Source organism: Canis aureus, chromosome 32 (genome assembly GCF_053574225.1).
Source record: "Canis aureus isolate CA01 chromosome 32, VMU_Caureus_v.1.0, whole genome shotgun sequence".
Classification (NCBI taxonomy): Eukaryota; Metazoa; Chordata; class Mammalia; order Carnivora; family Canidae; genus Canis; species Canis aureus.
Genome location: NC_135642.1, coordinates 34,421,768 through 34,445,690, shown reverse-complemented (window position 1 = coordinate 34,445,690; position 23,923 = coordinate 34,421,768). Strand labels below are relative to the sequence as shown.

Sequence of the window (23,923 nt, the reverse complement as noted above, 5' to 3'; positions counted from 1 at the left end):
GCTCAGTTGGTTAAGCATCTGCCTTCAGCTTGGGTTGTGATCTCAGGGTCCTGCGTTCAAGTTGGGCTCCCTGCTCAGTGGGGATTCTGCTTCTTCCTCTGCCCCTCCCCCTGTACATGCCCTCTTTCATGTGTTCTCTCTCTCTTAAATAAATAAATAAAACCTTTAAAAAAATGAAAATAAAAATGAAGGCAAATTTGCAGATAAACAAAAACTGAGAGACTTTGTTACTAGGAAACCTGCCTTACAAGAAATAGAGGAAGTTCATCAGGCTGAAAACAAGTGACCTCAGATAGTAATGATAGTCCACACAAAAAAACAAAGAGCACCTGTAATTATGTAATTACCAGGTAATTATGTAATTACAAAAGATAGAGTAAATGCAGTTTTGTTGTCCTTGTTTTCTCTTAACTTATTTTTAACTTATTTTTAAAAATTTATTTATTCATGAGAGACAAAGAGAGAGGCAGAGACATAGGCAGAGGGAGAAGCAGGCTCTCCACAGGGAGCCTGATGTGGGACTCAGTCCCAGGACCTCGGGATCACTATCCAAGCCAAAGGCCAACTCTCAAGCACTGAGTCACCCAGGCATCCCTCTTAACTAATTTTTTAAAAAAGATTTTATTTATTTATTCATTTTAGAGAGAGAGAGAGCAGGGAGAAGGGGCAGAGGGAGAGGGAGAGAGAGAATTTTAAGCAGGCTCCATGCTCAGTGTAGAGCTCAACACTGGGCTCAATCTCACAACTCTGAGATTATAACCCTGAGATCACAACCTGAGCCAAAACAAGAGTTGGAGCCCCTCTTAACTGATTTAAAAAGCAATTGTAGGGGTGTTTGTGCGGCTCAGTCAGTTAAATGTCTGACTTTGGTTCAGGTCATGATCTCAGGGTCCTGGGATTGAGCCCTGCATCTGGGACCCCCCCTCAACAGGGAGTTTGTTTGTCCTTCTCTCTCTGCCTCTCCCCCTGTTCATGCTCTCTTTCTTATTCTCTTATTCTCTCTCTTAAATAAATAAATAAATAAATAAATAAATAAATAAATAAATAAACAAATCAATCTTCAAAAAAAAAACAAAAAGCAATCATATAATATGTATACAATATATTGTATACAATGTATTGTTGGGCTTATAACAGAGGAATATAATATATATTGACAATGAAAGCACATAGAGTATGTGTGGGAGCAAAGCTGTATTGGGCTAAAGAAATGTCTCCAGATGGTAACTCAAATCCAGAAGAAGAAATAAAGACAAACAAATGATAAATAAGAATACTATAACAAAAGTGATAAAGCAACAGAATACACATTCTTCTCAAGTGCACATGGAACATGCTCCAGAATAGATCACATAGCAGGTCACAAATCAGGTCTCAACTGGTACCAAAAGGTTGGGATCATTTCCTGCATATTTTTGGACCACAATGCTTTGAAATTGGAACTCAATCACAAGAGGAAATTTGGAAAGAACTCAAATATGTGGAGGCTAAAGAGCATCCTACTAAAGAATGAATGGGTCAACCAGGGAAGTAAAGAATTTTTAAAAATTCCTGGAAACAAATGAAAATTAAACACAATTGTTTAAAACCTTTGGGACCAAAGGCAGTCTAAAGAGGGAAGTATATAGCAATACAAGCCTTTCCCAAGAAACGAGAAAGTTCTCAAATACCTAATCTAACCTTACACCTAAAGGAGCTGGAGAAAGAGCAGCAAATAACCCACCAGGAGAAGAGAATTAATTAATTAATTAAGATTAGAGCAGAAATCAATGAAATAGAAACCAAAATAATAGTAGAACAGATCAATGAAAGTAGGAGCTGGTTCTTTGAAAGAATTAATAAGATTGATAAACCACTGGCCCAACTTATAAAAGAAAAGAGAAAGGACCCAAATAAATAAAATCCTGTATGAAAGAAGAGAGATCACAACCAACAGCAAAGAAATATAAACAATTAAAAGAACATAGTATGAGCAGCTATATTGCCACAGTAGGCAATCTGGAAGAAATGGATGCATTTCCAGAGACATATAAACTACCAAACCTGAAACAGGGAGAAATAGAACACCTGAACAGACTCATAACCAGCAAGAAAACTGAAGCAGTAATAAAAAATATCCCAACAAACAAGAGTCCAGGGCTGAATGGCTGGCTTCCCAGGGAAGCTTCTTTTTAAAAGATTTTATTTACTCATTTGAGAGAGAGAGAGAGAGAGAATATGCACATGAGAGAGAGCATGAGCAGGGCAAGGAGCGCAGAGGGAGAAGCAGACTCCCCACTGAGCAGGGAGCCTAATGTGGGTGGGACTCCAAGATCATAACCTGAGCCAAAGGCAGATGTTCAACTGACTGAGCCACCCAGGTGCCCCATCTATCAAACATTTTTTTTTTAAGATTTTATTTATTCATTCATGAGAGACACAGAGAGAGAGAGAGAGGTAGAGACACAGGCAGAGAGAGAAGCGGGCTCCCCGCAGGGAGCCCAATGTGAGACTAGATCCTGGGACCCCAGGATCATGCCCTGGGCCAAAGGCTGGTGCTTAACTGCTGAGCCACCCAGGCGCTCCTCTACCAAGCATTTAAAGAAGAATTAATACCTATTCTTCTGAAATTGTTTCAAAAAATAGAAATGGAAGGAAAACTTCCAAACTCTTTCAATGAAGCAGCATTACCTTGATCCCAAAACCAGACAAAGACCCTCACCAAAAAATAGAATCACAGGCCAATATTCCTGATAAACATGGATGCAAAAATTCTCACCAAGTACTAGCCAATAGGATCTAACAGTACATTACAAGATTATTCACTATGACCAAGTGGGATTTATTCCTGGGCTGCAAGGGTGGTTCAACATCCACCAATCACACTACATTAATAAAAGAAAGGATAAGAACCATATGATCCTCTCGATAGATGCAAAAAAGCATTTGACAAAGTGAACATCCTTTTTTGATTGAAACTCTTCACAGTGTAGGGATAGAGGGAACATACCTCAATATCATAAAAGTCATCTATGAAAAGCCCACAGCAAATATCATCTTTAACAGGGGAAAACTGAGAGCTTTTCCCCTAAAGTCAGGAACACAGCAGGGGTGTCCAGTATCACCACGATGTTCAACATAGTACTAGAAGTCCTAGCTTCAGCAATCAGTCAACAAAAAGAAATAAAACCACCTGAATTGGCAAAGAAGTTAAACTCTCACTCTTCACAGATGACATGATACTCTACAAGGAAAACCCAAAAGACTCCACCCTAAAATTGCTAGAACTCATACAGGAATTCAGCAAAGTGGCAGGAAATAAAATCAATGCACAGAAATCAGTTGCATACCTATACACTAACAGTGAGACAGAAGAAAGAGAATTTAAGGAGTTGATCCCATTTACAATTGTACCCTATAGCATGGGATCCCTAGGAATAAACCTAACCAAAGAGGCAAAGGATCTGTACTCAGAAAAGTAAAGAAGACTCATGAAGAAAATCGAGAAAGACACAAAGAAATGGAAAAATATTCCATGCTCATGGACTGGATGGACAAATATTGTTAAGATATCTATGCTATCTAGAACAATCTATACATTCAGTGAAATCTCTATTAAAATACCATCAACTTTTTTCACAGAGCTGGAACAAATAATCCTATGATTTGTACAGAACCAGAAAAAACCCCGAATAGCCAAAGGAATGTTGAAAAAGAAAACCAAAACTGGTGGCATCACAATCCCAGACTTCAAGCTCTATTACAAAGCTGTGATCATCAAGACACTATGATACTGGCACAAAAGCCGACACATAGATCAATGGAACAGAATAGAGAGCCCAGAAACGGACCCTCAACTCTATGGTCAACTGATCTTTGACAAAGCAGGAAAGAATATCCAATGGAAAAAAGATAGTCTCTTCAACAAATGATGTTGGGAAAATTGGACAGCCACATGCAGAAGAATGAAACTGGACCATTTTATTATACTATACACAAAAATAGATTCCAAATTGATTAAGGATCTAAATGTTAAGACAGAAATCCGTCAACCTTGAGGGAGGGATGCCTGGGTGGCTCAGTGATTGAGTGTCTGCCTTTAGCTCAGGGCATGATCCCAGGGTGCTGGGATTGAGTCCCGCATTGGGCTCGATGCAGGGAGCCTACTTCTCCTCTCCCTGCCTATGTCTCTGCCTCTTTCTCTGTGTCTCTCATGAATAAATAAATAACATCTTTAAAACAAAAAAAATCCTCTAGGAGAACATAGGTAGCAACCTCTATGACCTTGGCCACAGCCACTTCTTGCTGGACATGTCTCCAAAGGCAAGGGAAACAAAGGCATAAATGAACTATTGAGACTTCATTAAGATAAAAGCTTTTGCACAGCAAAGGAAAAAGTCAACAGAACCAAGAGACAACCCACAGAATGGGAGATGATATTTGCAAATGTCTTATCAGATAAAGGACTAGTATCTAAAATCTATAAAGAACTTATCAAACTCAATACCCAAAGAACAAATAATTTAGTCAAGAAATGGGCAGAAGACATGAATAGATATTTCTCCAAAGAAGAAATACAAACGGCCAACAGACACATAAAAAAATGCTCAATATCACTTGATATCAGGGAAATACAAATCAAAACCATAACGAGATACCACCTCACACCGGTCAGAAAGGCTAAACTTAACAAGTCAGGAAATGACAGATATTTCTGAGAGAAAGGGGAGCCCTCTTACACTGTTGGTGGGAATGCAAGCTGGTGCAGCCACTCTGGAAAACAACTTACATTTGTTGATCCAACAATAGCAGAATATACATTTTTCTCAAGTGCTCATGGAACATTCTCTAGGATAGAGGTATGGTGAGCCATAAGACAAAGGTCAATAAACTAGAAGAATAGAGGTAATACAATATATGTTCTCTGACCACAATGAAATGCAATCAGAAATCAGTAACAGGAAGAAATTTGAGATACTCACAAATAGGCAGAAATTAAGTGGCATACTCCTATACAACCAATGTGTTAAGAAAGAGATAAAAAGAGAGATTAGAAAATACTTTGAGATGAATGAAAATGAAGATACAACATATCAAAGCTCATGGGATGCAGCTGTACTGCAGTACTTAGAGGAAAATTTATATGTATAAAGTACCTAGATTAGGAAAAAAGAAAGGTCTCAAAACAATAAACTAATAGGTCTCAAAATAATACATTTTCACCTTAACACACTCAAAAAAGAAGAGTAAACTCAATCTGAAAAAGCAGAGAGAGGAAAATGAAGAAGATTGGAGAACTTAATGATAAAACTACTAAATAAGATAGCAAACCATGAAACCAAAGAAGCACAAGACATACTCAGAAAACTACAAAACATTGCTGAAAAAAAATTTAAAGATCTGAATAAATGGGAAAACATCCTATGTTCATGTACTGCAAGCACCTACTACAGTTTCTTTTGAATGTGATGAAAATGTGACAGTGACACCTATCTGTGAAAATACTAAAACTATAAAGTTTTACACTTTATTTTAAAAAATATTTTATTTATTTATTTATCTATGAGAGACGCAGAGAGAGGCAGAGACACAGGCAAGAGGGAGAAGCAGGCAGAGGGAGAAGCAGGCTCCACCCAGGAACCCAATGTGGGACTCCATCCTGGGACCCCCAGGATCACGCCCTGGGCCGAAAGCAGATGCTAAACCACTGAGCCACTCAGGGACCCCCAGTTTTACACTTGTATGGGCTGTGGATTATATTTCAATAAAGTTGTTTCTAAAAAAATAAAAAAGGAAATAAACAGGAGCTCCTGGTTGGCTCTGTCCAAAGAGCATGTGACTCTTGATCTCAGGGTCATGAGCTCAAGCCCCAGGTTGGAATAGAGATTGCTAAAAAATAAATAAACTTTTTAAAAAAGGGAATAAACACAATGGTAACTCAGCTTGCTCTGCAGAGCGCCCGGAGACTGAACACTGCATCTTCAGAGCATTTCCCACATCCCAAGGGATGTGGGTGTTTTGCTATGATTCTCATTTCATGTGTGAGAAAACATATTCAGAAAAGCAAATTTCATGTTTTCACCCAACAAACAAGCCTTGAGGCCAAGGAGTTGGCCCGGCCTAAGGGGCCACAGCGAAGAAGAAGTGGAATGACAGAGGTTCCCAGGTCTCCTGTCCCACTGTTTCCAGATCTTTCTGGGCCTGAACTTCAGCAGCCATGCTAGTTCCTGTGTCCCCTGAGGTCTTGGAGGCACTTAGTGGTCTTGTCTGAGGGCATAAGTTTCCACGACACTTGTTCCTGCGTCTGCACCAGTCTGGGCCTCATAGCAACCAGAGGTTTGATGTGGACTCCTGGGCGCAGCCCACACTCGTTCCCTGGCCTGGGATGCCCTGTGGTGTCTGGAGGCCCAGTATTGCTCTTCCTCCCAAAGTCGAGCATACCATCCAAAGTCATGGACCACCTCTTCTCTGAACCCAGCGTAGCCTGGATGGGGAGGGAGGGGAAGCTCCTCTCTCAGAGGATGCTGGAGTGTTGCAATGGGGGCCAGGGTATTGAGGGACTTCCTGGTCTAGGAATTAGGCAACTCCCTGTGCTTCAACTTCCATGTGACTATGAGGCCAAACTGGGGTTTTCTCTAGTGGGGTTGTGAATTGGGAGAGAGAATGGGAGTCTAGCCCCTTCCCTTCTGCAAGGCTGGGTCAACCTCTCCTCCCGCCTCCCCCGTTAATTGTCTCTCCAGGCTCTTTTTCGGAGAGGACCCCAAAGAAGGGTCTTGCTAACAACACCTCGTCTGAGAGGCCAGAGACCTGAGCAATGCAGTGAATTCTGTAAAAAGCAGAGGAGAGAGGTCTCTCGGTTTTCAGATCCAGGTGTGAGTGCCGGGGTCCATGCCCTCTGGCTGTGGGACCTTGGGCCAGCCGTGCAGCCCTCCGGGGCGCAGTTCCCTGGGTGTTCACCGGCTCCTTGTGCTCAGTCCGTTTCGGAGGGAACCGGTTCAGGAGGGAGGCCACGGGTCGTAGCAATTCCCCGGGAAGAGCCAAGCAGCTCAGCCACGGCAAATCCACGGGTAGGTCAAAGGGCGCCGGGGTCAGCTCCCACCCCGCGCCTCTGGCAGGAGGGCGCGCGGCCGCGTGGGCGAATCCCCGGGGCGCACCTGGCGGCCCTGCCCCCCCCCTCCCTCGCGGCGCGGGCGGGGCGGGCTCGCGGGGCCCCCGGCGGGGCGGGGCGGGGCGGGGCGGGGCGGGGCGGGCGGCGGGGCGGAGCGCCGAGCGGCGCGGGGGGCGGTGGGCGGGGCGCGCGGCCGGGGCGGGAGTCGGCCCGGGGGCAGGGCGCCGCGAGCTCGGCCGCGCGGCTGGCGGGGCGCCGGGGGCGCCGGGGCTTCGGCGGGGCGGGGCGGGGCGGGAGGCGGAGCAGGAAGGCACCGGCCGCGCGGCAGCCTCGCCCGGCGCGGAGAGGGGCTCCTCCCGGCTTCCCTGGGGGTGCCCCCCCGGACCCCCGCCCCTGCAGAGGACGCGTGTCAGCGCGTTCCCGCCGCTGTCGTCTCATCCCATGTCATAGCCCCTCCCCCAGGCCTGGGACACCCCCCCACGGGGCCCATTATCCCCAGCCCCCCCCGCGCTGGCCCCAGGTCCCGGCCGGGCCCCCCTCCTCCACCGGCCGGTCTCCCCCGCCGAAGCCAGCCGCCAGCACGCCCTAACCCGTCATCCCTCCGCCTCGCTCCACCTCGGGCCGGGGAACCCCGGCCCCCTCGGGCCCTCGTCCCTGGGCTCGGCCGGCCCTAGCCCCCGCCGTCTCCCCGGCGACGCGCCGCCCCCCGGGATGCAGCCCGCAGGCTGGGCGGCCGTCCGGGAGGCGGCGGCCCGCGACGTGCTGGCCGCCGACCTCCGGTGCAGCCTCTTCGCCTCGGCGCTGCAGAGCTACAAGCGCGACTCGGCGCTGCGGCCCTTCCCGGCGGCCTACGCCCGCCACGACTGCAAGGACTTTGAGGCCCTGGTGAGTGCGCTTCCCTCCCAGCCGACCCGCGCTGCCCTGGGCGGCCGGGCCACGTGGCCTGGGGACCCGGTTAGTAAACACGCCAGCCCCCCAGACCTAGCATTCCCAGCCTGGCCTTGGGGAGGGTTTCTGCGAACTCGGAACACTCACCCGTACCCTAACATCGACAGCCCCAAGGCTCTTGGTGGCTGCTTCCTCGTGTTAATGACAAGTGACTCCCAAGAGTGAATTCAGTAGTTGCATAGGCCTCCACAGAACGTCCTAGCATGGCCAGCAGTAGGGGGCTGATCTGAATCCGATGCTTCTGGGAAGCTAGCCACCCATCCCTTTGCAAGTTATCAGACACCAGAAATCCCCAAAGCCTCCCAGACCTTGATCTTCAAACGAGGTAATATATGGGCAGTACTTTTATAAATTGTAACATAACAGTACTCATGTCAGCTGTTATGCTCTATTGATTCACAAGGCAAACTTAATTTCTTACAGAGTGCACTTCTGGGTCAGGGTCAGCATTCCAGATAATCAGTTGTCTTTGCAATTCAAATATTTGGAATTGCCTAGAAAAAATATAATTTACCAAAGCTGATTCTGTAACAAATAGAAAATCAAAATAGACTATAATCATTAAAGGTGTTGAATTAGTAGTCAAAGATTTTTCCCTTCAAAACACCAGGCCAAAACAACAACAACAACAACAACAACAACAACAACAACAAAACACCAGGCCTACCTGGTTTCCTTGGCGGATTCTACCAAACAATGAGGGAATAAGTGTTTCCCGTTTTATTTTGTGTAAAATTGTTCCAGAATATTGAAAAAGAAGCTAATATAACCTTCATCTAAATCTGATAAGGATAACGCAAAATTATAGGCCAGTGTCACTCATGAGTATAAATGTAGAAATTCTCCATAAAATATTAGGATCTTGAATCTAGCATTGTATAAAAGGAATAATTCCTTATTAAGAGGGTGGATTTATTCCAGGAATCAAAATTAGTTAAACATTAAAAAAAAAAATCAATGTTATGAACCATGTTAACAGGTTAAGGGAGATGTTTAGAATCAACAGATGTTTAGAATTCTCTCTGATGAAGTGGTCAGGGTTGGATTCCCTCTTTGCTACCACTAGCAAAGGAGGTCTAGGGACAAAGCCCAGCCTCATGGCCCTTACCCCGTCCATTGCAGCCCAGGCCAGGGATGTGTTGAGGGCACCTTGCCCACAGTACACAGGCATTTCAGGGTACAGGAAGTAGGAGGTTGGAGAAAGATAAGCAAACTGACATCCCCTATGGTTTGTTCTGAAAATTCAAATAAATAGTCAGTTTTGTGAGTTTATGATATCAGAGCCTTGGGGATGAAACTTCTTCAGTTTTGTCAGGAGATACGGAGCGTCTGCTGTGGGCCAGGTGCTAAGGATATAGAATTAGAGACCCAAGAAGAGATCAACAGTGTACTCAGCTGTACTATGGGGTAAGCCTATATATATAACATGGAAGCCCGGAGCTGGAATCCCATTCCTTGGCAGTAGACTGGGATCAAGGAGCACTAAGTAAGGGCCATGGCTGATGCCATGCTGAGGCCCTAGAGACATGGAGGGGTTTTGAGGAGCAGAGAGGAAGAAAGGGGTATTCCAGGAGAAGTAATAGGATGGACAGAAAGCCAGAAACTTATGGAGAAGGACAAGTCTGTACTTTAGTGTCAATGTCATGGGGAGCAAGAAGAAATGAGGTTGACCAGAGCACACAGAGCTGGGCATGTCTTGCCAAGATGATTGATTTTACCCTTGGACAGAGGAGGCCATTGGTGAGATCCAGGATGCATTTTTTTTTTTTTAAGATTTTATTTACTTATTTGAGAGAGAACACGCGCATGTGCAAGTGGAGCGTGGTCAGAGGGAGAGGGAGAAGCAGGTTCCCTGCTCAGTGGGGCTTCATCCCTGGACCCTGAGATCATGACCTGAGCCAAAGCCAGACGCTTAACCAACTGAGCCCCCCAGGTGCCCAAGGATGCATTCCTGAAAGACCCCTGGGGTGGCAGGGTGAGAGAGGGATCTGTTCAGGAGAGGTGGACAGAGGGGAGAGATTAGGGTCAGAGGAACAAAACTCACCAGAGACGGTGCCCCGCAATGCACCATATTAATATTTCCCAAGAAACATCCACATGGACGAGAATGCTCATTGTGCGCTTTTCCTGCTAGAAGGTCTTCTTGGCAGACAGAATCAAGTTTGTTTGACAAATATGGGATAAAAGCAAAGGGAGCTTTGGAATTGTTTTTGATTTGTTCATGCTTTTTAAAAATTTATTTTTACTTATGCAAACAATGGTTGGATATATTTTTCTTATAAAAAATTACAACTGATAGCGATAAAGTAAAAAGTGCCCCTGACAGAGCTGCTCACCCTATTCCACATCCCCCCCCCCCCCCCCCCAGGTATCAGTGCTCTCAGTTTAAGGCACTTTCTTCCTTCCTCTCATACCTATAATCCTTTAGGAGAGCACTGGCAACTCAGAGAATCTGAAATAGCCGCTCCTTTATAGGGACCGACTATCTAGGCCTGGGGCTTATTGTGCCAGTTGTAGCCGGGACACCCTTTCTCTCAGGGGCCACTGGAGAAACATGGACAGGTTCCCATCATCCTGTTCCGCCGTCATATTCCCTAGCTGTTGGGCCTGGGCTAGTTTCCCTCACAGTGGTGCCCAATAGGGAATATGGGGTATAACGTAGAATATAAAGGAGTGGCTAGAAACTAGCCCAGGCGGTGCAGCTTCTTGGCTCTCTGTAGGCATGGTTTTAGTGAGCAGTTTCCTAGGAGAAGGCCACTCCCCCAGGCAGGGCCTGGTGTGATGACTGCTGGGGGTTATGCACATATTCTTAAATAAATATACTTTAGGTTCCATTTTGCCACATGTTACATGAATTATAGAAAAGATGCAGAGGACTTGGTATCTAGACCTTGGTATCTGACTTAAAGTTTAGCTTTTTATTATGATGATGATGATTATTATTAAGTAAACTCTACCCCCAATGGGGGGCTTGCACTCATGACCCTGAGATCAAGAGCCCTGTGCTGTACTTGACTGAGCTGGCCAGGCACCCCTCAAAGGTTAGCTTTTAGACAAATGGAATCAGGCCTGGACTTGGCCTTCTGGATTATTTTGTGGTTACCTAAAGAAGGAAGGCATGTAGCTCTGAAAAAGTCCCTCATTGTTGGGGCACCTGGATGGCTCGGTGATTGAGCGTCTGCCTTTGGCTCAGGTTGTGATTCTGGGGTCCTGGGATCGAGTCCCACATCAGGCTCCCCACAGGGAGCCTGCTTCTCCCTCTGCCTATATCTCTGCCTCTCTCTCTGTGTCTCTCACGAATAAATAAATAAAATCTTTTTTAAAAAGTCCCTCATTGGGATCCCTGGGTGGCGCAGCGGTTTGGCGCCTGCCTTTGGCCCAGGGCGCGATCCTGGAGACCCGGGATCGATTCCCACGTCAGGCTCCCGGTGCATGGAGCCTGCTTCTCCCTCTGCCTGTGTCTCTGCCTCTCTCTCTCTCTCTGTGACTATCATAAATAAATAAAAATTAAAAAAAAAATTAAAAAAAAAAAAGTCCCTCATTGTTAGCTAAAAGCACTAGAAAATAATGTGAAACTGTATTATTTTCAACCCCTTTTAATTAATTTTCTCCCCACTGTGAGGTGTCATTACACACTTATAACACATGTGTTGCAGTTTCCAAAATTCAGATCTTTGGCTGAATTATTTTATTGACTGTTTTCCTGATAACATCCCCTTGCTGAACCAAGCTCTTGGCTTTAAGTATGGCTCTGGCCTTAGTTTGTCCCAGGCCGCAAAGTCCCAAATCATCTCTCAGGTGCCTTGTTTGGAGGACATTTCCATTCTGAGTCAGCACTTTAATTTTGCCCTGGGAGTTCTTTTTATTCTCGGGGCCTGGCCTGAGAGGTCCTTGTCAGATGTTTTGAGGAATCAAATGAGGTATGTGCTGATTGCCTCTGCCTCTGAGGACAGGTCTGTAACCTTATTCCTTAGGAAAAGGGTTGGCTAAAGTCTTATCAGGTCACAGAATCTCTAAGATACTTGGGATGTCCTATAGCCCCAACCATTGACCCCTGAACTTCAGGTTGAGCTATCCTGGGCACAGTTTATATTCCAGAGTCGCTTTACATAGGATCTTGTCATTGGTGTCACAGCTGTTTTGTTTTTCCCCTAGAAAACATCCTGCTCTGGTTCACCATGAGCCTGAAGATCCTTTCGGGGGTTAGGACGTCAGGGGGAATGGCTCCTTGGTATTAATTCTAGCCCCTTGCCACCCAAAGTGTGGTTGAGGCCCAGCAGCAGCAGCAGCAGCACTTGGGAGCTAGTTAGAAATGCAGACCTACCCTGGAAAACCCAATCAATACCTGCATTTTAACAAGATTCCTTGGCATTTGTGTGCAGTGTGAAGTCTGAGAGGCCCCGTATCCGGCTTCCCCCATTCCCATCTACTATTTTGGGGGATGAACTATGCTGATTGACTCTTCTGGTTCTGGTCTGTGGCTTGTGCTCTCTAGCCAAGGTGACTCCCCAATGTCTGGGTTAAAACATAAATAAGCTTCTCTCTGTCCTAATCTCAGGGAATGCTTGTCCTCTCCATGCCATCTCCCTCTTTGTCCAGACAAACTCTCCTTAATCCTTTAAGACGTAACTGTAACCTCATCTTATTCTCTGCCTCCACCCTCAGCAGTTAGAGGAGTCTTTCCTCTGGGATCTTTCAAAATTTAAAAAAATTTGCTCTTATTAACATTGCTATGATAAATTACCTTCTACATTAGTCGTGGTTTATATCTCTAGTTATTCTCTTGAGATAAACTCCAAAGGGTGAACTTTCTGGGTCAAAGGGCAACAAACTTTTTGAAGTGAGGCTTTTGATGCTAATTTTCAGATTAGAAATTGAATATTGACATTTGTTGGGGGAAGTCATTTTTTTTTTAAAGATTTTATTTATTTATTCATGAAAGACACACACACACACACACACACAGAGGCAGAGACACAGGCAGAGGGAGAAGCAGGCTCCATGCAGGAAGCCCGACGTGGGACTCGAATCCAGGTCTCCAGGATCCCACCCTGGGCCTAAGGCGGCGCTAAACCCCAGAGCCACCCGGGCAGCCTGGGGGAGGTCATTCTTTATAAGACCGTCCACCTTGGCTCACATTAGAATCTCCTGGAAAGCTTTGAAAAATACTGTCTGGGCCCTCCCTCTAGGGATTCTGATTTAATCTCTGAGGTGGAGCTTGGGCATTGGGATATTGTGTTTATGTGCCGAGACTATGTAGTTTTAAGATTTTCCTATTGATCATTTTCATGAGCACTCATGTGCTGGGTAGTGAGGAAATGATTACAGTTATTCAGTCCAGCCCGTTAAGTGTCCATTTAGGTACATATGTGATATCTCAAGGTAAAATTCTCAGTCTTTTGGGTTACCTTTTTAGTTCCCTTCTCTCAGGAATAGTCTCTGAAGAATAGAGGGGAAAAGTATACAGATATAAAAAAGATTTGGATCAGGCGTAGATGTGTGGCATGACTGTGGGTGGGTATGTGGCTAGAAAGATGTCTCAGCCTGTGGGATGATGATCCGGAGACCCCAGGGATGACATCATTCTTCTAGTACAGACTACTTCCTTCCTTCTCAACATCCCAGAAATGCAGGCTTCCCCCTATTGAATTGGTGAGCAGGAGAGAGGGGGCATTTGATGAATAATAATACAGTACCTAACGCTTATATGATACTAATAGCACTTGCTACCTGCCTGGCACTTTCTGAACTGTTTCTACATGGAACTCGTTTAATCTTCTTAACACCTCAGTGGTATCTTATCATCTCTGTCACCATCAGCTAATCAGTCTGTGCTGGTGGGTAGACCACCCTCCAGCTCCCAGATAATGGTGGCATGTAGCCAGAGAACCACTCCTTTACAGGGACCCCAGGCTTTTTGTGAAGAGTTCTCTTATAAAGTAAACTTTGCCCCCTAGTCTGTTTTAGTGAATCTGGATTTTTCAGACCTTAGGTTTGTGCAAAGCAAGGTATACCTGTGTGTATAACTGGGGTGGCCACCTTTCCCCAGCTTCGTTTCCACCCGTCCCGCCCACTCCACTGTTCCAGGTGTTACTTTATCTGTTTGGCCCTGGAGGCTGGTGACCTTGGTTGTACCCTTTGGCTCATACCCTTCTAGCACCGCCACCCCCAACTAGTATCAAGACCTCTGGCTTTTTTTTCAGGTGTTCTTTCTTTCCTGCTGCCTGCCCTTTTAGGACAACATTGATTAATATCTAAACCTGAGTATCCCCACCTTTTCCTGATAATAAGAATCCCCTGTGGCAGTGGCTGTAAACACCGGTTCCTAGGCTTCCTCATCAGGAGATCATGATCTGGGTGTTTGCAGAGTGTCCACTGGGCTGTCCTGTCACTTCCTGATTCAGAGCAATGACGTAAGTTGTCTCCTTCCAGGGTCATTGGTCTTCTCTTTGCTCTGTTCCTCCCTTTCTGGTTCCTTGCCCTTGTACTCTCAGTCGCCCGAACTACCTTTCCTGAGAGATTTCCTTTCTCAAACCCCTGGTACTGCCCACTGGTCAGGCCCTGTCTAGGCTCCTGGACCCCTTCTCCAGCTAAACAGTTCTTTATTTCTCAGAGCAGAGGTTGCAAAAGTGGAGTCTGTGGGGGTGACAGGCTTTATTTGTTCCATTAGACTAGAAATAGGGAAGAAAAAAAAAAGCATCTTACAGATTTCTTTTTAAAAGAAAAACATCTGAGGTTCCATAGCCTGGCTAGAAGTTACCCATGGGCAGAAACCAGCTGAGCTGGGGGTTGGTGGTTGGGCCCTTTGTTCCTCAGCACTCCTTCCTGGATGCCTCCCATGCTCGTTTTCATCACCTGTCTGGCTCCCAGGGCAATTTGAGCTTGGGACCACCTTTTGCCTATCTGCCATGCTCTCTCCCACTGGGAATGCCATCTGCTCTACCTCTCAGGACCCTCTCCACCACTGTGTCCTACCCACTCCATACACCTTTCCCTCTGCCTTCTCCCCGAACCCCCAGAAATACCTGCCTCTTTCCTGAACTCTTGCTCTCCTCAGTCAAGTTTTTGGCAAATGTCTTCCACTGTAACTTGTCTACATGGAGACTCCATACTACAGGGTACATCTTTCTCTGTACCTTTGACAGGGCTTAGGCTCAGCCATTAGCTATGATGGTTGTATTATTTGGCAGAGGGGGTAGGGCATAGTCTCCAGAAACATACCTGATAAGCTTCCCAAGCAGTCGCTTAAAGTTCTGCCAGAATTGCTCCTTTGGGCTAAAATATTTAGTCCATAATAAATTTCTCCATTGAAGGGTGCCTGGCTGGCTCAGTCAGTGCAGCATGCAACTCTTGATCTAGGGGTTATGGATTCCAGCCCCACGTTGGGTGTAGAGATTACTTAAAATCTTTACAATAAATAAATACATTTCTCCATTGATTTGGTAGGAGAGGATAATGGAGAATGGACTTGAAATCAGGCTGCCTAGCTTCGTGTCTCTGCCCTGCCACTGAATAGCTGCATGACCCTGGGGGGCAAGGTGCTTAGCTCCAAATCTGTCCCCTCTTCTGGCAAAGGCCAGTGCGAGGATAAAATGAGATGCACACACAGCAGTTAGCCCAGCTCCTGGTACATGATCAGGCCTCAGTAAATAGTAGCTGTTCTGAACTTGTGCCAAGTTCTAGGCCAGTTGGTGAGTCTCTGGATACATGAGGTGTGGTTGGTTCTCAGGAAGCATTTGTCCCAACCACATTTGAGGTGGCCCTAGAGAGTCAAGTACCAACGTGGGATTCCGCATAGAGCACAAGAGAGCACAGACATCAAGGGTGGTCAGGGACAGGGGAGGTGACTTTAGGCTAGCCCTGAAGACCCTGTGAAGTGTTACGCTGAGCAGCTGCAGAAGCATAAAGGAAAGACACAGGGCGGGACGCCTGGATGGCTCCGTGGTTGGGTATCTGCCTTTGCCTCAGGGAGTGATCCCGGGGTCCTGGGATCAAGTCCCACATCGGGCGCCTTGTGTGAGCCTGCTTCTCCCTCTGCCTATGTCTCTGCCTCTCTGTCTCTCATGAATAAATAAATAAAATCTTTATAAAAAAAAAAAAAAGGAAAGACACAGGGCAGTTGAGGAATAGCATGAGGGCAGTAGGTGGGAAGTTTGTGGTAAGAGGCGCTGTCAGGCAGAGAGGCTGAGCCAGACCAGATATCCATGGGCTGTGTTAAAGGAAGCATTGTTAGATTTAGCAAACTAAGTATAGGCCACCAAATTAAATTTGGATTTTAGATAAGCAACAGATAATTTTGAAAGTGCAAGTATGCCCCAAATATTTTATTTTATTTTATTTTATTTTTAATTTTTATTTATTTATGATAGAGAGAGAGAGAGGCAGAGACACAGGCAGAGGGAGAAGCAGGCTCCATGCACCAGGAGCCCGACGTGGGATTCGATCCCGGATCTCCAGGATCGCGCCCTGGGCCAAAGGCAGGCGCTAAACCGCTGCGCCACCCAGGGATCCCCAAATATTTTATTTTTTAAAAAGATTTTATTTATTGATTTGACAGAGAGCACAAGCAGGGGGAGGGGCAGGCAGAGGGAGAGGGAGAAGCAGACTCCCTACTGAGCAGGGAGCCCAACAAGGGACTCCATCCCAGGACCCTGGGATCATGATCGAAGCTGAAAGTAGATGCTTAACCTGCTGAGCCACTCAGGCACCCCTGCCCCAAATATTGTATAGGTTATACTTACACTTAAAAAAATGGATTTTATTGTTTATCTGAAATTCAAATTTAATTGGGCAAACTGTTATTTTATCTGGCAACCCTACTTGTATGCCTGGTTCCCAAAAGGTCCTGCCAAAATGCAGGCAGGTTTTGGTCAAGAGGAAGAATCCTATTAACTTTTTGGAGCAGATTTCTTTTTTAGAGTAGCTTGAAAAGCGAAATGGACATAAGGGTAGCCCTTGAAAGGTTAAAGAGTGGGGACAAAGGGAGCAGCAGGGACACATACTGGCCCTGTTTGGGCAGGCAGCAGTGGGAGGGCCTGAGCTCTGGAAGGGGAGCTCGGGGGGCCTATGTCCAGCCTGGAGCCGGGGGGGATTTCTCCCATTTTCCCAGACTGAACCCCTAGAGGCAGCCTAGCTTAGCTGACTGGTCTTTTGCGGGCTCCATGTGCCCAGGTCTGGACTATTGGCAAGGACTGTGGCTCATAGGTGGGATTTGAGAATAAGAGTGATGGGGACAGTAATCGTGGGAGAGAAGACTTAGCTCTGGCTCTGGGATAACAAGCGTAGACCAGGGGTAGAAAAGAAAGACAGAAGCTATAGGCTGCTGGGGGTGTTCTCTGGACTGTGTAGGCAGCAGGCAGGATGGCCACCAGAGGGTGCCCTCCGTGGCTCTCTATAGCCTACAGAACAAAGCTGAAGGTCCCCAAGGTACATCAAGGGTTTTCACAGACTGGCGACCCCTCCCTCACACTCTAAGCTCCAGCCACCTGGAACCTCCTACGGTTAATGATGACAGTTGTGGCAATCCCACTAACAGTAGAGTACTCAGATCCTCCTATTGTCCTAAACACCATGTTTGTTTAACCTGATTAACCTTTACAGGGATCTCATGAAGTGGCTACTATTATCCAAATTATGTATTTGAGGAAACAGACACAGGATTCAAGGTCAGACAACTCACTCAGGTCACACAACTAGTGGGGACGTAAGAGCCCTGGTTAAGACCCAGGCTGCCTAGGAAAAGAGCATGCATACTTCACCATGTTGCCTTTTTCTTCCCTGACTACAGGCTGCATCTTCCTGCTTCTGCACCTTTGCATATCAAGCCCAGGTCACACAGCACCTCCTCTGTGAGGCTTTCCTGACAATCCCCTATTCCCCCAGGCCCCGATCCCCTATCCCCCCCAGGCCCTGCCAAGCAAAAGTCCCTCCTGGTCCTCTTAGTAGTTAGTATCCACTTCTGTTAATGGCAATGAATAGGTTTCAGTTATAATTCTTTACCTTGCTGCCTTCCCCACTGTGTAGTTCCATACTCGTGGAGCATTTACACATCCACACATCCATGGCATGTATGTGTGTATCTTTAAAGATTTATTTTAGAGAGTGTGTGCATGAGAGCAGGGGAAAAGGGAGAGAATGCCCCAGCAGACTGCCCACTGAGTGTGGAGCTGGATCCTAGGACCCTGAGATCATGACCTGAGCCGAAATCAAGAGTTGATTGCTTAACCAACTGAGCTACCCAGGCACCCCATCCATGGTTTTTTAACTGGATCTTCATTGATGCTCCACAAGGCATGTAGAAAGCTCTATTAGATGTTCAACGCTAGTGATCAAATCTTTGAAAATAGAGAGGAATAAAGTAGTCTTGAGATGTTTCTGAATTTCAGCTACCAAGTTAGGAAATAAAACCCCCAAGGTTAGCAACAACGAACTTTCTAGAAAAAATGGAAAAGAAAAGAAATGGACACATAAATGTGAAAGAAATGTGACCTTCTTTTATCTTCTCAGCAATTCGACGTGGAAGCAGCTGGGATTCTGTGTTAGAGGAGACTGAGGTGTAGCCAAGTCCAGTGCTTTCCCTAAGGAGCAAGCATTCAAACTTGGATCTCTCTGTTCTTTCCTCTACATCCAGGAAAGAGAATTAGGAAAACACCAGACAGTCCTTGGCCTTTAGGAGTCTTGGCCATACTGAGAAGGGAGTACTGGAACTGAGAGTTGTAGGTGTTGTAGGAGAGGGGTGCCTGGGTTAGGAGAGGTGCGGGAAGGCGCATCCCAGGGGACTGAATGAGGAAAGCTTGGAGGTGGTACAACCCAAGCCATGTTCACACCGCACCAGTCTGCAGTATCTTAAATGCCGTACTGGACAGATTGGGCTTCTAGCGAGGTATAATTTCTGGGCAAAAGCTATAGATACCTTGTAGCTATCTGTAAATTGGGGTCCTCTGTCCCTTATCAGAATTCTCAGCACCAAATGTGTTTCAAAATTCAGATTCTGTCCTGTTTTACAAAGGTAATGATGTGCTATACCCATACAACTAATCCGTTGACGCCGTTCACACAAGGCGACAGCCGAGACCGAAGGCTCTCAGACACATCACAGCTCACAACAGGGCAGCTTCAGGTGTCTGTTCCTGCACAAGTCCCTGCAAAGGCCCACACAGAGGTCCAGGAGCTTGTCTTTGCCCCCTGAGAGTGGTGGCTGAGGAGTAAGGAGATGAATGCGTGGGTGCCGGATCTGGTCTGGCCTTGATGAAGCCCCATGTGTCACAGAGGCTGGGCTCCCTTGTGAGAACACCATAGACATAGCTGCTGGGGTCCTCACAAAAAGTCACCACACTTAGGGAAACCCCAAGCCGTGAACTCCCCACTCATAGTTTCTTCCCATCCAGGTACAGTTTACCATTGTGGGTCATTTTGACCATAAGCAAATGTTGCTTGGTTATGTATATAGTTGCCATACTACTTTTTTTTTTTTTAAGATTTTATTTATTTATTCATGGGAGACACAGAGAGAGAGAGAGAGAGAGAGAGGCAGAGACACAGGCAGAGCGAGAAGCAGGCTCCATGCAGGGAGCCCGACGTGGGAGTTGATTCCGAGACTCCAGAATCAGGCCCTGGGCCAAAGGCAGGTGCTCAACCCCTGAGCCACCCAGGGATCCCCGCCACACTACTTTCATCTGGTCTCCAGGAGACAGGTTAACAGGGTGTTAACTCATGTTGAGGGGAAAAGACTTCCTTAACTCTTTACCCATGCTTGTGTATATCACCTGTTTGTTAACACCTCCAGTGAAGTGGTTTCCCATCATCAGATATTAATATTACTGCAGCAAAAGGTATCACATCAGTAGTAACAGGAAGTGGGATGAGTAGATTAAACTAACCTCACATCAGCTCAGGTTTTGTACCAAATGAATTATGAAACAGTGTTTTAGCATTCAGAGCTTTTGGAGTTTGGTATTTGGAAAGGGGATCGCAGACCTGTACCTGTCTCTTTTTTTTTTTTTTAAGATTTTATTAACTCATGAGAGACACAGAGCGAGCGAGAGGCAGAGGGAGAAGCAGGCTCCACGTAGGGAGCCCAGCATGGGACTCGATCCCGGGTCTCCAGGATCAGGTCCTGGCCTGCAGGCGGCGCTAAACCGCTGCGCCACCGGGGCTGCCCTGTATCTTTATCTCTTAAGAAATTACTTGAAACACGAAAGACATGCGGTTTGCCGGCCTCACCATGAGAGGGCGCCGGGTTATCATCTTGTTTAGGTCCTTACTAATGGAGGTTTTTCCTCACTTCAGCTTGCAGATGCCAGCAAGTTACCCAACCTGAACGAACTTCTCCAGTCCTCTGGAGACAAAGACCTACGGGCCAGGGACCTGGTGAGCTGGATTTTATCCTCAAAGGTCCTGACAGTCCACAGTGCAGGGAAGTCAGAGGTGAGACTTGACAGCAACTCCTAGGGCTGACGGGCTCTGGGACCCCCTTGTTCACCAGAATGGCCTGGGAAGCTTGCTGAAAATGCAGGTTCCTGGACCTTGCCCTGAGAGATGCTGATTCTGTGTCTGGAGTTGGCTCAGGAACTTGCATGTGGTGGTGCTAGGCTGTGTTCTCCTTGTTACCATAAACCTAGAGCAGGCCACCGGGTGCATTTCCATGTCTCGGTCTCCTCATCTATAAAATGGGGTAGTAATAGTATACTTACTGGCTGTGAGAATTGAATGAATTTTCCCATCTAGAAGAATGCCTTAGGGCATGTACTAAGGGCTCGGGAAATGTTGGGTATCACAAGCACCCCAGGTAAATTCAACAAGGGTGGGCCCTTGACCACACCGCAAGAAACACTGGCCTCATCCAGTTGTCGGGAAACAGAGGCAGAACCTGGTTCATGGAAAACTTCAGGCTCTGACATCAAATCCCACTTTCATCCAGTATTGTCTCCTTTTCCCTATTTGTGAATTGAGAATATTAATAGTTACAAGAGAGGGGAGCTATGGTAGAAAGTATGTAACCCCCAGTATAGTTTCTGGCGCAGACCAGGCATTCCATAATCTGGCTTCCCTTGCCTGGGCAGGATCTCCTGGGCATTGGCTGGGATGACAAGGACCAGAGCATAGATGGCAGATCCCAGATCTGGTGCTCTTTCCTTTGAACAGCAGTGTTTATCTGTATTCTTTACTTTATCAGTTTTATTTTTAAATATTTTAATTATTTATTTGACACAAGTAGACAGAGCAGCAGGCAGAGGAAGAGGGAGAAGCAGGCTTCCCACTGAGCAGGGAGCCCAATGCAGGCCTCAGTACCAGGACCTTGGGATCATGACCTGAATGAAAGCAGATGCTTACCTGACTGAGCCACTCAGGCACCCCATACTTTATCAATTTAAATTTAAGAGCATTTCATTTTACAAGCTCCTGCTAAACACAAAAATCCTCCTCAACTGGCATAGAATTTGGTATCTCGGATTCTGGTGTCTAGGGATGTCCACCTGTGTTGGTAAAGGGTCAGTAACACAGAGAACCGTGCAGTGGGAGTCAGAAGATCCATATTCAAGTCCAGGCTGGGTTGCTAACTCCTAGGTTAATTCTGGGTTTCACTTTTGTCATCTGCTAAATTGAGATTTATTCATTCCTCATATGGGTATCAAGTATCTACTAGATGTTGGGTACTATAGGTAAAGTAGTTGTAGATAAGGCAGTGGCTTTTTGACTTTTAATTATAAATAAGTTAAATTTCATTAAAATATGGAGTGTTGGCACCATATGGAGTGAGAATTATCAGCTTTTTATTGTGCCCAAGTAAGGATATTATTGGGTTTCCATGTATCATCACTTTATAAAAGGATGTTTTAATACAAAAAAGGAGGATGGCCTCAAAAAAATGACAAAAGGTCAAGGCAAGCTTACAGCAATATAAACAGATCTGTTGCATGGTCCTTATTTTTCTCATTTAATCACAACCCAGAGAAAACTTCATCACAGACTGGCTTTGGTCTATGACTTAGTATTTAGAAATCAATGAAATGATGTGTTCTCTGCCCTGAAAAGGATTACTGCCCTTCAGGAAGAGCTTACTCTTTTGTGTCAATTAGGTTTTGTTGCATAACAAACCATCCCCAAAACCTAGAGGCTTAAAACAACATTGATTGTCTCCCATGATTCGATGGTTTAGTTGGGTTGTTCTTTTGGATGGGGCTGGATGATCTAGGGTAACCTCACATGTCTGGGTCTTTAGCTGGGACGGCTGCTGTGGATGGGGCCCTCCTCCTCTATCCTACTGAGGGCTAGCAAGGCTTGCACCCATGGCAAGGAAGGGCTCCCAGCAACAGGTGGTAAAGGGCAAGCCCTTTCAAGTTTCTGTTTGGTATATAATTGCCAGGGCCAAAGCAAGTCACGTGGCCAAGCCCAGATTCAAGGGGTGGAGAAGTAGATGCCACTTCTTGATAGGAGTCCTGGAATTCTGCCTACAGAGTCACAAGGATTGGGGGTGGGGGATAAGGTTTTGCCCATTTTTGCAATTGATCACACCCCTTTACCTCCTGAGATTATTGTAAAGATGGAACGCAGGAAATGGATGTGACAGTGTTATGAAAATTAGAGATGGTCTTTAGTTAGGAGGAGGAGAGTAGTCCATACTTCGCAGCCTGGTGTAGGGAGAAACAGTATTTGAGGAAAGCAGTCTTGAGCTAGAAGCTTTCCCCGTAGGCGGTAAGCCCAAAGCTTTAGGAGGCCATTTTGGCAGCACATCTTAACTACCTTCCCAAATAAAATTGACTTCCTACATGTTTTCAAGTTCGAAAAGATCCAAAAGCTGACTGGTGCCCCTCACACGCCTGTCCCGGTGCCGGACTTCCTGTTTGAAATTGAATACTCCAACCCAGCGAATGCCAAATTTTATGAGACCAAAGGAGAACGGGACCTAATCTACGCCTTCCACGGGAGCCGCCTCGAAAACTTCCATTCCATCATCCACAATGGGCTGCATTGCCACCTGAACAAGGTGGGGCCTAAGCCTGCTGACAAGGGGGTCAGAACCCTGGGGAATTTGCTGGTGGGAGCTGGGGGGAGAGGTTCGCAAAGGCCTTGCCACTCAGGTGTGATCTGTAGACCAATAGCACCAGCATCTGGGAGCCCGAGAAAAGGCAGATTCTTGAGCCCACCCTAAACCTTCTGAATTAGGACCTGCATTGTAACAAGATCTCCGGGTGATTCCCATACTGATTACAGTTTGAGAAGTACTGATTTAAAGATGGTTCCCAACCTTAGCCTCCCATTTAGAATCACTTGGGGAGCTTTTAAAGATCCCAATGCTTGACTGCATCCCCAGACCAGTTAATGAGGATCTCTGGGTGTGGGGCCCAGTTAACAGTATGCTTTAATAGCCAGGTGATTTCAGTGTGTAGCCAGTCCTTGCGACTCAGCATGGTCTCTGGCCCAGCAGCATCCACGTTCACCTGAGAACATGTTGGACATGTGGAATGTCAGGCACACCCCAGACCACCTGGTCAGGGATCATTTTAACAGGCTCACCAGGTGACTTGTATGCACGTTGAAGTTTGAGAAGCTCTTGTCTAGGAGGAGACAGTCCCACAGAGCCGGTCCTAGGAAAAATTGAGGAATGCTCCAAAGAGAGGTTCTTTCTTCCTTTTTTAAAGGTCAAAACAGTGTCAAGCACCCATCTCTGCTGGCTGTGTTTTGCTCCTTAGTGAGGTATAGGAGGAAAGGTTCAGATAGCCATAAAGACCACCTTAGCAGCTCTGTGTCCTGGGCAAGTTTACTTAACCTCTCTGAGACTCAGTGTCCCCATCTGTAAAATAGGATGTCATCACCCACCTTCTGGTGTGCTGAAAGGATTCAAACAATTCATATATGCAAAGGCCTCTTCCTATACTGGACTCCAAG

At 46.3% G+C, this 23,923-nt stretch overlaps 1 protein-coding gene across 6 annotated transcripts in view; it reads left to right on the top strand.

Annotated features, from left to right (window-relative positions):
- Nucleotides 1-7,388: 7,388 nt before the first annotated feature.
- PARP16 (poly(ADP-ribose) polymerase family member 16) overlaps nt 7,389-23,923 on the top strand; it is a 40,579-nt gene continuing 24,044 nt past the window's right edge. For 3 of the 6 annotated variants that reach the window (XM_077881508.1, XM_077881510.1, XM_077881509.1), the window contains exons 1-3: nt 7,390-7,972; nt 20,324-20,461; nt 22,815-23,021. In XM_077881508.1, the coding sequence (XP_077737634.1) occupies nt 7,799-7,972; nt 20,324-20,461; nt 22,815-23,021 (519 nt within the window). In that variant the 5' untranslated portion in view covers nt 7,390-7,798. Of the gene's footprint in view, nt 7,973-20,323; nt 20,462-22,814; nt 23,022-23,923 lie in introns of all 6 variants that reach the window. The other 3 variants (XM_077881505.1, XM_077881506.1, XM_077881507.1) reach the window with 2 other exon arrangements.